Source organism: Grampus griseus (assembly GCF_964374135.1).
Source record: "Grampus griseus genome assembly, chromosome: 1".
NCBI classification, from domain to species: Eukaryota; Metazoa; Chordata; class Mammalia; order Artiodactyla; family Delphinidae; genus Grampus; species Grampus griseus.
Window position 1 is genome coordinate 72,681,370 of NC_139017.1, and position 13,477 is coordinate 72,694,846.

Consider the following 13,477-nt stretch of genomic DNA (forward strand, 5'->3'; position numbering starts at 1 on the left):
GCATTATTAAATCTCAATGGGGTCTCTCAGGATTTCTTTAGTTTAAATCTTGACCCACTCTAAGTCATACAACACAGTTCAAAGCTCCACCTGTTAGATCCCAGACCTACTGCCCTTTTGCTCAGCTCAGTTTCCCAATAATTGAAAACCTTGGGCAATTTTAACCACCTGGAGCCCATACAAGGGTGAAGAACACAGATGTAGCTCCATCCGAATCACCATGTAACCATAACTAAGAATTTTAAAGGACAACCCTCAACTCCAACCCCAAGCAATGGCAACCACCTCCTCCCCATACACATCTACAAGGCACTGAAAAAAGTAGATGGAATTGTTTTATTCAAAGACTCTTACTCCCTGTCCTCCAAAAATGGAGAGTAGGTGTCAGGTACGGGAGCAGGGGATAGGCTAATATCTTTGAGGTCAGCACCCATTCAGAGGATTCCCGTATTTCCCTCCCTGCCATCAGAGGTGCAAATGGACTTTGCAAGAGACCAGCCATACAAATGAAGGAACCTAAAGGTCCAACTCTCCCTCTATTGAGTATTCATGCCCTACTCCTTTCTCTCCACATCTTAGGCCCTCTAGATAGGCGATAAAAAGGGGCCACATGAGAAAAGCAGTACTACAAAGAGATTTAAGCCAAAGCTACCACAGCATGCTAGCTAAGAACCCATTTAACTCTTCTATTCAGTGAATATATCCCCTATTGTACTACCAGTACCTTAAATGTTAACAATTGCCTCCACTGACATCTCAGTAAAATCTGGGGGCCCTCTGCTTCCCACCCAAAGTTTAGGCCAGCCAACATATTCTAACAGCCAACTCGTGCGCCAGGGCATTCCCGTCATGAGTAGTGAATATACATTCTAGTATTAAGCTCCTCTGTTGGTGCTGCTCAGACAGACACCCAAGTCAGGCAGACATTAACAATCATACATGGAGCAGCAGCACACCCTCATCAACCCTGTTTTCTCAAGCACCAGATCTTCCTCCCTGAAACTCATTTAATGACATCCCACAGACACCAATGACAGCCAGGGTCAAGGTGAGCTTACCAGTGTTGTATCCATGAGACCCATATCCACTTGGCTGTTGGAAAGGGGTGGCTGATGCATTCACACTGACATTCACACCATGCTGCTTGGAAGAGGTAGGAGCCACCTGAAGAGCAATAGGCCAGAACTACAGTGAAATGGCAGCAAAGTACCATTCAACCGACCCGTCCTACTCCAGAGACTGGGCATTCAGATGGCTACCCACTCTGATGTATGCTGTCCACAGTTTACTTAGCAAAATGGGTTCAGGGAATGAATGAGAGTCTGAGGGAAGCAAAGCTGTACATTCCCCTTTTAGCTAATTCTACGAATGGGTAATTCCTTACCCCAATCCCAGCCCCACTCCCTCTCCCAGGCCAGAAAGAGGCCAGAGGTGGAAACTGTTCCTCTTCATTCATTATTAAAAAGTCATCTAAAAAAAAAAAAAGTCATCTAGCCTTGAAAGCAGCTAGCATAGTGTCCAGGGCTAGGACTCTTCACCACAAGTAAAGACCAAGCCCAAGTACTTACAGGGAACACAGCAGGCCCATACTGGAAGGTGCTGGGGAGGCCCGGAACCCCTGTGTAGTATGGCAGGCTGGTGTAACTGTAGCCAGGAGGCAGCGCCGGGTTCAGGAATGTCTGCTGCGTGGTATGGTGAGTCTGTGTCTGGTTCTGCTGGGGCTGGGCCAAGGTTGTGGCCGGGGCCGGGGAGGAGGCATCCCCACGGCCGAACTTTGTGAGGTCACCTGTGACACAAGAGGCTAAATGTATCTGCCACTTTCACCCCCCAACACCAATGCAGAATTTCCTCTTCTGGTTTCACATGATTCCAGGAGAGCCTTCAGAGACTATTAAAGTCCAATGCTTTGAATTCCATTTCTTTGCGGCTCCATTTAGCACTGCTCAGTACACAATCTGCACAGTGCTAGTCAAGGACTAATGTTGCATGACTATGCAATACTGTGGCAGAAACCAGCTCCCAGAATAAAGCTCCTGTATGATTTCCCTGCCCACCTGTTTTCTTTCATCTCTTCCCCACCCCACCCCCTCCTTTCCTTCTCTGCTTCCCCTCCATGGGGAAAACTCCATGCTGGACTTGAAAAACAATGCTAGGTCAGGGAAAATGACAGGGCAATAAGGTCAACAATAGGTCAGGCCCTGGCCTAGCAAGGCAATGAGACTGCCACATGAGTAAGGAACAGGAGCAGAGATGAGTAGAGGAAGGTCAGTTCAACCACAGTACTTCCTGGAAAAAGCTAGAGAATAGCTGAGAAGTCAACACATCATCCGGAGTCACAGGGAGACAACAGAAAGTGGGATGAGAAGCCAAGCTGCTACATGCTCATCTTCAGCAGGATTCTGAATCTACCAACCCTGATTTACCACATCCATTTTGTACTTCTGTCAAAGATCTTAATTAAGGTGAGAACTGGACCCCTTCCTTCTACTAATCAGGTTTCTGCCACCAAGGCCAACACAACCTCCCTATCCCAATCCTACCAGAATAAGGGTTGCTGGCCAGGCTACCATCCCTCCCAGTCAGCGGAGTGGTGGGTGTGGGAAATGGGATGCTGTAGTAATCCTGAAAGAGAGAGAGAAAAGAGCAGAGACTCAATGCCACTCATTCCCAGAAGTGAGGACATGTCATTCAGGGTGAGAAGCAAGAGAATGTTGGAGTACTGCAATTTATCCAGCCATTGATTAAGCTGGCTTGAACTGGCACAAACTCCATATTACTCTTACATACACTGTCCCCCCTGCCTGGCCATGGGGACAGTCAGGCAAGGTCTACAAGTATGCCCACGAGGAAACACTTCAAGTCCATCAGCACCAATAATATTCTCAAACCTCTAGATATTATCCCTCATAGTCTACTACTACTGAGAAAACAGATCTTCCTTCTGGAATTCATCAAAGTGTTTGAGACATACAGGAAGCATCCCAAGAGCTCCACAGTACTCTGAGCTTTATAACAGGTTAAAATGTGTTTACTTCAAAGATGTCACAACTCTGATTAAAAAAAAAAAAATTACCTTCTGTTAGAACCACTCTCGAAGTACATTCTAATATATCTTAAAGTATGTGTATGGAGGTATGGCTTGAGAAAGAGCCAAGTCTGTGACTTATCAACTGAACATTTGGAATAATCCAAACATTAATTTTAAGATCACTTTCTTTTCCTAAGCTCTACAACCATATACTCACCAATGGAAATCTTGTCTGAAGCATCTGCAAGTCATCATAACCATATACTTGTGGCTGAAAGATACAAACATGTAACAATATTAATGAGGACTGGTCATGATGGTAGCAAACCAAGGAGCTAAGAGACAAGATAAATCAACATTCATCCTCATTCTTAAGAAGAAGAGGACATGAATTATTTCCTTCATTTTCTTTAAGAAAGAAGTGAAATACAAAGAGATTACATGATTCATGAAATGTCTTGAAGCTTTCCTTGAGCTACACAGTGATTCAACTAGGCTGGCCTCTGGGTAGCAGTAGGGTACGCACAAGTCATACATATATAGCCTGCTTTATTCTACCTGTCTTTGCCTCCTTTGCCCTTCAAAATATGGCTTAAAATTTATCTCCTTCAGAAAGGATTCGCATTTTACTCTACTCTTTAATGTTTGGGTACTAAGGTAGTGTGTTAGCTATTAAAAAAGTGCTAATGGATGTTTCATATGTATGATATTCTTCTAGACTCTCCGAAGGCAAAAACAAGTTTTTGGATTTTTAAAATTTTTATTGGAGTATAGTTGATTTACGATGTTGTGTTAGTTTCAGGTGTACAGCAAAGTGGATCAGTTATACATATATATCCACTCTTTTTAGATTCTTTTCCCATATAGGCCATTACAGAGTATTGAGTAGAGTTCCCTGTGCTACATGGTAGGTCCTTATTAGTTATCTGTTTTATATGAAGTAGTGTGTATATGTCAATCCCAATCTTCCAATTTATCCCTCCCCCCCACCCCCGCTCTAATCCCCTGGTAAACATAAGTTTGAAAAACAGACGTTTAAAAAAATTTTTTTTATTAAATATCCTTCATCTTAATAGGCACTGAATACACGAAGCTGATACAAGACACAGCAGAGCAAAAGGCTACTGTCAGTCACCTATTCTCAGATAGCCCCAGACTAAGTCAGGGAACTCTACTCTGACTATGTCAGAGCCAGCATAGACCCCCAGAAATTAGGAATCTATCCAACTAGAGAAAATAATTCCCTAAGAAATAGAAAGGGATTCCAGTTAGACACTCTGGCCTTTGGCTTCTGAGGCCCAGAAATTGTGTTTCACCCGAGAAAATACACAGTAGAGGACCTGGTCTAGGTTTAGTCCTTCCTCTCTAAAAAATTATTTTTTCCCAAAACTACAAAGATTAAAAACTTGTTTGCTTACATGTGACAACCACTCATTTATTATTTAATTATATTCTTCCATCTGAAGCCATAGCCATAAAGAATAGCCATACCACCTTCCTCTTTTGGAGAAGATCCTTCAGTCTCACTTACCGGGTAGGCATGTAACAGCCCTGGAGCCATAATATATGGATTAGGCAACAACGGCGGGACCCCAGGAGGGAGGTTGGGAGGAGCTTTTCCTGAAAGAGAAATTATATTTTTATCTTGTCACACTATTACTTTGCTCATTCATACCAAAGGAATGCAATTCATCTTCTATGCAGGGCTACCTGAAGTTGTAGCAACTGAGCTTCGAGTGGAGGCTGTGACGGTAGAGTTGCTGCCTAGGCTGAGGCCCAAGCTACTGCCACTATTGAGACTGGAAGAGACACTGACCACTGGGGGAGGTGCAGAGACTGTGCTGGATGTGGTGGAGAAAGTGCTGGAGGAAGAATGAAGATTCGCCTCACTCTCCACGCTTGTGTGCTTCAAAAAGGCGGTGCAGTGGAAGAGAGGAGGAGGAAACAGTGATTAGTATAACAGGTCAGGAAAGACAATCCCTTCTGTTGATTATATCACACCAACTTCTCAATTAAAAAGGCTGAGGCAGGGTATTAGGGTGCTCTCTGCCAAAGTAATTAGAAGAAGTTACTAAATACTGTCTGGCTACACATTCCCCAACATTCATCTGGTAAGGATGGTAACAACAGACCCACTGCACATTATCACCCTGTTCAGAAAGGCAACAGAGCGAGTGGGGACAAACTCCCTAGAAACGAACACTGACTAGCCAATGAGGAGACAAAAGATAGTTTAGGTCTGAAAAATATATCACAGTCTTCTCTCCCACATTCTTCTTCACTAGGCCAGCACAACAGACAAGTTCACAAGCTAGAAAGAAGTACAAGTTCTAATGAATTTAAACCTGAAATAGTACACTTGAGGAAAGAGAGATTCCTGAGAAAGCCTTAACCCTCATTACCTTGCCCCAGGCTTTTGACAAACCATACACCTTTGCCCAAAACAGTTCCTCCTGAAGTTAGTTTTCTTCCTTACCATCTCAGCTTAATTCCACAAATTGTTATAAAATCACAACAGTGAAATTCATTCTTTGGCCAAAAGCTCTCATCTGGCCTCTACTTTCATAGGATGCCCAGACTCAAACTGATTATTTTCAGGACTCATGTTTGCCATACCCCAGACCAATGAATGAAAATGGCTGTACCAGTTAGAAAGGGATGTTCTTACAGAATTTATCATAGCATACAAAGTCCCACCCAATTAAGTGTTAAAAAAAAAAAAAAGTCATATATTCAAAAAAGTCACTTCCAGGGCTTTGAGAATTGGCCCACAGCTCTGCAATATTTCTGGATTCTTCTGCCTCTCTCGGCTTCAAACATCCTTTTTACTCCTTTCCTGCAACTTCAGATGAATTATCACTTTGCCACCTCATGAAGAAATTTTCAAGACTCCCTTCTTGGGAGACTCTTACAGTTGGATAGTTGTTTAAGTGTAAACAAGACCATACTTCCTCTTTTACAGCATCACACTTACCAAAAGAGTGGATGTCGAAGTGCGCCCAGAAGATGTTGATGACGAAAGGGTATTCTGCTGAGTAGATAACGTGCTGTAAGGTAAAAGAGGTTGCCATTAGCCATAGGGCTATGGTTACCTGACCTGGAGCTTCAGTCAAGAACACAGGCCAGGGCTTCCCTGGTGGCGCAGTGGTTTAGAGTCCGCCTGCCAATGCTGGGGACGCGGGTTCGTGCCCCGGTCCGGGAGGATCTCACATGCTGCGGAGCAGCTGGGTCCGTGAACCATGGCCACTGAGCCTGTGCTCCACAACAGGAGAGGCCACAGCAGTGAGAGGCCCACGTACCGCAAAAAAAAAAAGAACACAGGCCAGACACAGAGAACTGACTTGTGGTTGCCGGCAGGCGGGGTGGGGAGGGATAGAGTGGGAGTTTTGGGTTAGCAGATGCAAACTAGTATATATAGAATTCATGAACAAGGTCCTACCGTATAGCACATAGAAATATATTCAATATCCTGTGAGATAAACCATAATGGAAAAAAATATAAAAAAGAAAATATGTATAACTGAATCACTTTGCTGTACAGCAGAAATTAACACAACATTGTAAATCAACTATACATCAATTGAAAAAAAAAGAACATAGGCAAAGAAGGCATAATATGGGACCAAGGAGATCCTGAGATCATATGGTAAACACAATGGCCAGCCAAGAGTAGTGAGCAGTTAAAGCAAGAATGGGTGTTGAAAAAGGGAAAAAGCCTCCTCTGTCTTTACTTCCCATAGCTTTTAGGTTACCCACTTAGCTAATGTGGTCTCTGCTAGGCAGAGAGGACAAGATAGAACCAGAGAGCTCTGTTATTACTACTCACCAACCCAAACCTCCATCCTCACCCCAAATCACCTGCTGTGTTGTGTGGTGGTACTATTTGGAATCTCCTCATTGTGGCTCAAGCCACCCAAGGAAGATGAGTGCTGATTGGTTGTTGTCAGTAAGGAAGCTGCAGATACCGTTTCACTGAGAGGGGGGATGCTAGAAGTGGAAGGTGAGTCAGATTTCACTGCAGAGCCTGTAGCACCTGGAAATAAAGAAAGGAATTCACCTCATCAGAGGAAGTTATTAAGAGGTGACGACAGCCCTAGGCTGTCCCAAAGACAAGAGTGTGAGTTATTTAGTAATGGACCACTAACATTTAGGTACAATCTTTTCCTTTTTTTTTAATTCCAAGCATTTCACAGCACTGATCGCATTTGTCCAATAAAGAGAACCCAGAGGATTATCACTGTTACAAGACAGAGAACCTGAAACTTACGATAGTTTGAGATTAAACAGCAAGGTAGAAAAAACCAAGCTGAGACTATACCAGAAGTTTTGATCATTGAGGCAGGGCTCTTTTCACAACAATCTACGAAATGCAAAAATATTTAAAGGGGAGTAAAAACACTACAACTGAGAGGAAAAAGCCTGGAGAACACTCACCTTCAACAGATTGCGTGGTCTGTAACTGCGTGGCCTGCACAGAACTGAAGCCATTCTGGTAAAAAAAAAAGAGGAATAAGAAACAGACAAACTCAAGTGAATAGGTCAAGTTAGCACATTGACTCAGCTTAACTTCTGTCAACCAAGTTCTTTCAGAGAAATTCTACAATGAAAGGATTAACATAATGTATACTACCCAAACAAAGTAAAAACAACAAAAATTTAAAAACAACAATAGTAAGATATACCAACCCTGTGTGACCCAGGGCAACAGAAGGCAATGCCCAAACTGCTGAAGAGATCCCAAACCCCAAACAGACATAGGAAAGGTCCAAATCCAGTGATCCCTGGGGGAGGATGTGGGAGTATGACAGTTCAGCCAAACCACCTATTCTGCTGGCTGCATCTGACAGTCACTCCACATTGCCTCTAGCATATGCTGTCCCCCTCACCAAGCCAAGACATAGCAAGGTGAGGTCTACTGATATGCACCCACAGAAGGCTGGCAATCAGATCTTCCAAGAAGAGAAAACAGGTAATTGAGACTGATTCTACTAAAGAGAATGAATCTTTAGTGCAAAGAGAATGATCTTCTGGCTCTGAGTCTCCAAGGTTAGTGAAGAGAACTTTTATTTCACCAACCACAAAAATGTGGTTCAGCTTCTCAATCAGCACTTCAGAGGTGTCTTAGCACCATTTGTCAAGAAGTAAAACACTAATATTTCAGAGATTTTGCCCACTATTCTCCTAACCAATGCCCAGGGGCTCATGAAGCCAATACCTTTGCCTGAGTCAAGTCCTTTTGGGGTGATGAAGAGATGGAGCTGGGGTACCGCCGAGTCTGTGTGGATCTCTGTTCATATAGAGGGCCCTGAGCATTATTTTGGGAGGTATAGGTTGTCGACTGAATTGGGCCACTCTGATAACCGGACTCCTGACTCTGGTTAGATGAAATTGTGGATGAAGATTCACTGTGGGGAATGGAGAAGGAAAATCTGAGAGAGACGAATAGAGCAGATCCACTGATACTAAAACAGTGGAGATCCACTACTTGTGTAAGTTGATTACAATCAAAAAGAAAAATTCCAGCAACAAATAAAAGAAACTGCCGCAATTTTCTCCTGAGAACAGTAGGAATTTCCACATCCTATAGAGCCAGGGATCTAAGCTAAGAATCCAGTTTAAAAACATTTTCAACTCTTAAAGGAAGAGAAAAATTTCTTGTTCCCTTACATGCTGCTGTTATTAGAAAAAGAGGCTAAAAGTCAGTAGAAAGGATATACTACTCTTGGTCCCTTTGATACCATCATAACATGAACCCTAAACATGGGAAAAATCACCTTTTGCTCATGTTCATTTTAAGGAATTCTGAGCTCCTGGCCCTCTCAAAAACCCTATGAAGTAAAATTCTCTTGAAAGGAACTTTTAAAATATTCATATGCATTAACAGCAATTATGATTCAACAGAGCTAGGCTGGGGCAAGACATCTCTATTTTTAAATTCTAAGGATTGAAAAAAATTCCTCCAGGGTTTTCTACTGCTTAAGATGGCCTTCCCTGATAGCTATCAGAAGAGGCAGGAAAGGTTCTACTGGAAAGGTTTCTTTTACTTGTGTAATGTATTAATGTTACCTCCTTCCTAGGAGTTCAAAGCTACACCCTTCGTAGGCTTAAGTCCACACCAAGGGGCTAAAAGTGTCAAACACATTTTTAGCTGTGGTAGAGGCCAAGGTACTGTTAAAGGTGGGGTACATGTCTCTAGGAACTGTGCCTGGACATTCTAGAAGTGCCCAAGGGATACATTTCTGTTTAGAGTTAGGAAAAACCTAGTAACAATATTTTAAAATGCTCAACAAAATACTAAAATTGGCTACTTTTCTCTCACTCAATCAGAGGCTTGGCCTGTCCAGAGTTCTAGGAATCAGCAGGAGATTTAGAAAAACTGGTAAATGTCTGATAAAAGAAGTCTTATGACGGCTGTTTCCTCTACCTGGCCGTGCTGGTATAGAGGCTACTTGGAGCCTGGCTTGAAGAGGCGCTCGTGGTGGGGGTGGACTCATAATCAGAAAGGACAGGCTCTGACCCAAACTGCAACGCCCCAAACTGCAGATTTAGCCCTGAGATATCTGCCGAGCCAGGCATCTCCACAGCCAGAGCAGGAATCTGTAAAGAAGATAAAGTAATGGTTTACTATAAGCTTACTGTAAGACTAATAAAAAACTTCTGCTTTAAACCTCCAAATTACCCCCTTACAATCTCAATTCTCAAATCCCACACCCCTTTGCCCTAAAATAGTATCTATCTAAAAGTTCAAATATACCTTAGAAGTCAAGGAGGCTTTTTTCTTCTGCTGTTTCAGTTTTTGCTGAGCCGGCTGAGGGCTGGACGATTGGTTGTCTGAAGACCCAGGAGACATTTGTGGAGCCGAGGTGGACTTGCTTGGCAGAGGAGAAGACGGGGGTGGAGGTGCAGCAGTGGAGGTAGCCACTGCAGGTGGCTTCTCCTGAAGGAACACCTCCATCATGGTTGAAGATGGGGTGAAAGCCTGGCGCTTTGTAAAGGGGCTGTGCACTGTTGAATCATTTGGGTTCTTCAAATCTGCACGAGGAAATCCAATAAGCATGAGGCCAGAGGTGTTCGTGAACCTCAAGAAAATGCTATTATCCTGCTCTAGAGCCATGAACTAGGCCCCCACGAATCAGAAACTCATATAAACAGGTCCTCTTTTAAGATTTAATCTCATTTCTATAGGTGGCAATCATTGGATTTTATTTGTTAAGCAGAACCTAATGAAATCAAAACTATTATCCTGCCTATGTAAGAAAGGAATTCAGGAATTGTCCATGTTTAAAGTGTAAGGTCCTAAAATGGAAAAGCCCAAAGGCAGTATGATGTTTTCAAATACTACAGATAAACCTAGGGAAAACCCAAAACATCCTCAGGTCAACAGAAGACTGCAAATGTGTACAGGGCTAAATTTGATGAAAGAGATATAGAGATATACAGCTGCAACTTATGTATTTAATTATTACTCCCCAGCTTTCTGAACTGAGCCTATCTCACCAGGGGAAATCACTGTGGGAAAAGAGCCAGTTGGGTGCCCTTCTCCTCACTTCAGAACACATTCTCTACCCCTACTCCTGCTAGCCTCCTGGCAGTAATGCTCCAATGCTTAAAAAATTCAAATCACTTTCCATATTTCTCACCATACTGCACCAGCGATGGGGATTGTGTGGTGGAGCCCATGTCCCAAGAGGAGGTGGTGGTGGTTCCAGATTGAGAATGCTGAGCTGCCAACTGAGCCAGGGCCTGAGCAGTCTTGAATTGCTCCAAGAACTGGGAGCCTGTGGTGCTGCTGCCTTTAGCTTCACCGACATCACCAAATCCTTTCCCTAACATGCTCACCTGTAGATCAACACAGAGATTAGAGGAATCCACATCCAAGCAACTTTGTTCAACTACTCAAAAAACAAACAAACAAACAAAAACAAAACACTTCTCCCTGTTAAGAGCCAGTACAGATAAGACAAGTAAAGAATGTCCAGGGGCTTCCCTGGTGGTGCAGTGGTTAAGAATCCGCCTGCCAATGCAGGGGACACAGATTCAAGCTGTGGTCGAGGAAGATCCCACATGCCGCGGAGCAACTAAGCCTGTGCGCACAACTACTGAGCCTGAGCTCTAGACCCTGTGAGCCACAACTACCGAGCCCGCGTGCCACAACTACTGAAGCCCACGCGCCTAGAGCCCGTGCTCTGCAACAAGAGAAGCCACCACAGTGAGAAGCCCGTGCACCACAACAAAGAGTAGCCCCCACTCGCCGAACCTGGAGAAAGCCTATGCACAGCAATGAAGACCCAACACAGCCAAAACTAAAAACTAAATAAATTTTTTTTAAAAAATGTCACAAAATAGAATAGTCCATTACAGCATAAGCTCTGGACTCAGACTGTCTACATTCAAATCCTGGTTAAATAATTGTGGAAAAATTACTTGTAATTGGTCTGTACCTCATTTTCCTCATCTGAAAATAGGAATAAAAGTAGTACCTCATAAAGGTGTAGGAAGATTAAACAAGATTAAAGCATTTAATATGTGCATGGCACATAACAAGCAGTCAAAAAAATAAGAGCCAGGGCTTCCCTGGTGGCGCAGTGGTTGAGAGTCCGCCTGCCGATGCAGGGGACACGGGTTTGTGCCCCGGTCTGGGAAGATCCCACATGCCGCAGAGCGGCTGGGCCCGTGAGCCATGGCCGCTGAGCCTGCACGTCCGGAGCCTGTGCTCTGCAACGGGAGAGGCCACAACAGTGAGAGGCCCGTGTACCGCAAAAAAAAAAAAAATTCACTTCAGCCATTAAAGTCTTTGCCCCTTCCACTGAACAGCTCAAAAGGAACAAAAACAACTAACTGAGCTTCATCTCAATGTTTCTAATAACTAGCATAGAGACAAAGAAGCGAAGTCAAGGAGCTATCTCAACTTCTGCATTAAATGATCAAGTAATGAGTCAATCTGATTTTATTGTTTTCTGTGTATATCCAAGTTCTACAGGGTAATCGTGATGACAAAACAAAATTTACTCTTAATGCTTTTGCGGGATTTTCTCTATTCCCTACTACCAAGTAAAACTACCAGCCTAGACCAGAAGATTAACCATGTGGCCTTGACTATTCTAAAGAACCTCCAAGGAGATTTAGTCTAGTCTCTCTTAGGTTCTTACTTAAGCACATCATGATCTTCAATTAAGCGGTGCTTATACAAAACCCATCTGTCCAACCCAACGTAAGACTTTTTTTTCCACTTCAGTCTGTATCCCAAGACTATACAAACAAGTACAAAAACACTGGAAATCTAGTTGAAAGTACAGGATTGCGGCAGAGAGATGATCCCGCACAGCATGATTACCAAATATTCTGCAAGCGTGAAACACTGAAGGTATAGAAAATTACCTAACATTCATATATTATAATGGGGAAGGGCTCCTATATTACTTATATCTATTAAATTTTAAGGGAAATTAATCCTCTAATCTCTGTCCTCAATGGAAAAGAACTACATATAAATAGCATACTGATTAACGCAGGTAATGAGAAAAAATAGCACTCATGTTTAGTTTCACATATCACATGACACACATTAAACAGAATGTTAAAGTGGAAGTATACTGAAAACTTATTTTTGATATGAGAATTTGGATTTAGGTGTAAATCTTCAACTCCAGACATTAAAGGCAATTAAAAGTGACACAGAGCACTTAACCCATTTTCCAGTCATATATCTTAGGTGTTGGTAGTTATTTTCTGATCTTCATTACATCTTCCTACGACCTTTGTCCCATTTTGTTTCTTCCTTCTTTTCCTTTTTAGTCCCAACACTCCTCTCCCTTCTCTGCCACCTTTTCTCTCCTGTGACCACTCATACATGGCAGAATATCAACCACCAAATTATTAACACAAAAAACTATTTTAAGACAACAGTTAAAAACTAACAGAGTGGGACTTCCCTGGTGGCACAGTGGTCAAGAATCCGCATACCAATGCAGGAGACACCGGTTCGATCCCTGGTCCAGGAAGATCCCATGTGCCGTGGAGCAACTAAGCCCGTGAGCCACGACTACTGAGCCCTTGTGCCACAACTCCTGAAGCCCGCGCGCCTAGAGCCCGTGCTCCACAACAAGAGAAACCACTGCAATGAGAAGCATGAGCACCACAACAAAGAGTATCGCCTGCTCGCCGCAACGAGAGAAAGCTTGTGCGCAGCGATGAAGACCCAACACAGCCAAAAATAAATAAATTATTTTTTTAAAAACCTAACAGCTCTGGATTAGAGGCTGACTTAGCAGTTTTACAGCTGAATTACTCTAACCTTACTACTAGAAAAATAAAAGTATATGCATACACGTAGTTTCTTACCTCTTACAACTATAGTAACCCTCCAGCAAAAAATAAACAGGAAAGTAAAATAAACAGGAAAGAAGAGAGAAAAAGCAGTACCTTTAGGATTTACTGACCATCTTTGTT

General features: G+C 43.0%; 1 protein-coding gene across 19 annotated transcripts in view; it reads right to left on the reverse strand.

The window, feature by feature from the left end:
• UBAP2L (ubiquitin associated protein 2 like) overlaps positions 1 to 13,477 on the reverse strand; it is a 42,036-nt gene that overhangs the window by 7,055 nt on the left and 21,504 nt on the right. For 17 of the 19 annotated variants that reach the window (XM_082658022.1, XM_082658021.1, XM_082658014.1 and 14 more), the window contains 13 exons: positions 10,669 to 10,867; positions 9,783 to 10,060; positions 9,453 to 9,625; positions 8,244 to 8,433; positions 7,463 to 7,517; positions 6,887 to 7,061; positions 6,003 to 6,075; positions 4,739 to 4,934; positions 4,560 to 4,648; positions 3,246 to 3,299; positions 2,541 to 2,622; positions 1,569 to 1,786; positions 1,059 to 1,164 (listed from right to left, as the gene is read on the reverse strand). In XM_082658022.1, the coding sequence (XP_082514148.1) occupies positions 1,059 to 1,164; positions 1,569 to 1,786; positions 2,541 to 2,622; positions 3,246 to 3,299; positions 4,560 to 4,648; positions 4,739 to 4,934; positions 6,003 to 6,075; positions 6,887 to 7,061; positions 7,463 to 7,517; positions 8,244 to 8,433; positions 9,453 to 9,625; positions 9,783 to 10,060; positions 10,669 to 10,867 (1,888 nt within the window). The remainder of the gene's footprint in view (positions 1 to 1,058; positions 1,165 to 1,568; positions 1,787 to 2,540; positions 2,623 to 3,245; positions 3,300 to 4,559; positions 4,649 to 4,738; positions 4,935 to 6,002; positions 6,076 to 6,886; positions 7,062 to 7,462; positions 7,518 to 8,243; positions 8,434 to 9,452; positions 9,626 to 9,782; positions 10,061 to 10,668; positions 10,868 to 13,477) is intronic. The other 2 variants (XM_082658017.1, XM_082658016.1) reach the window with 1 other exon arrangement.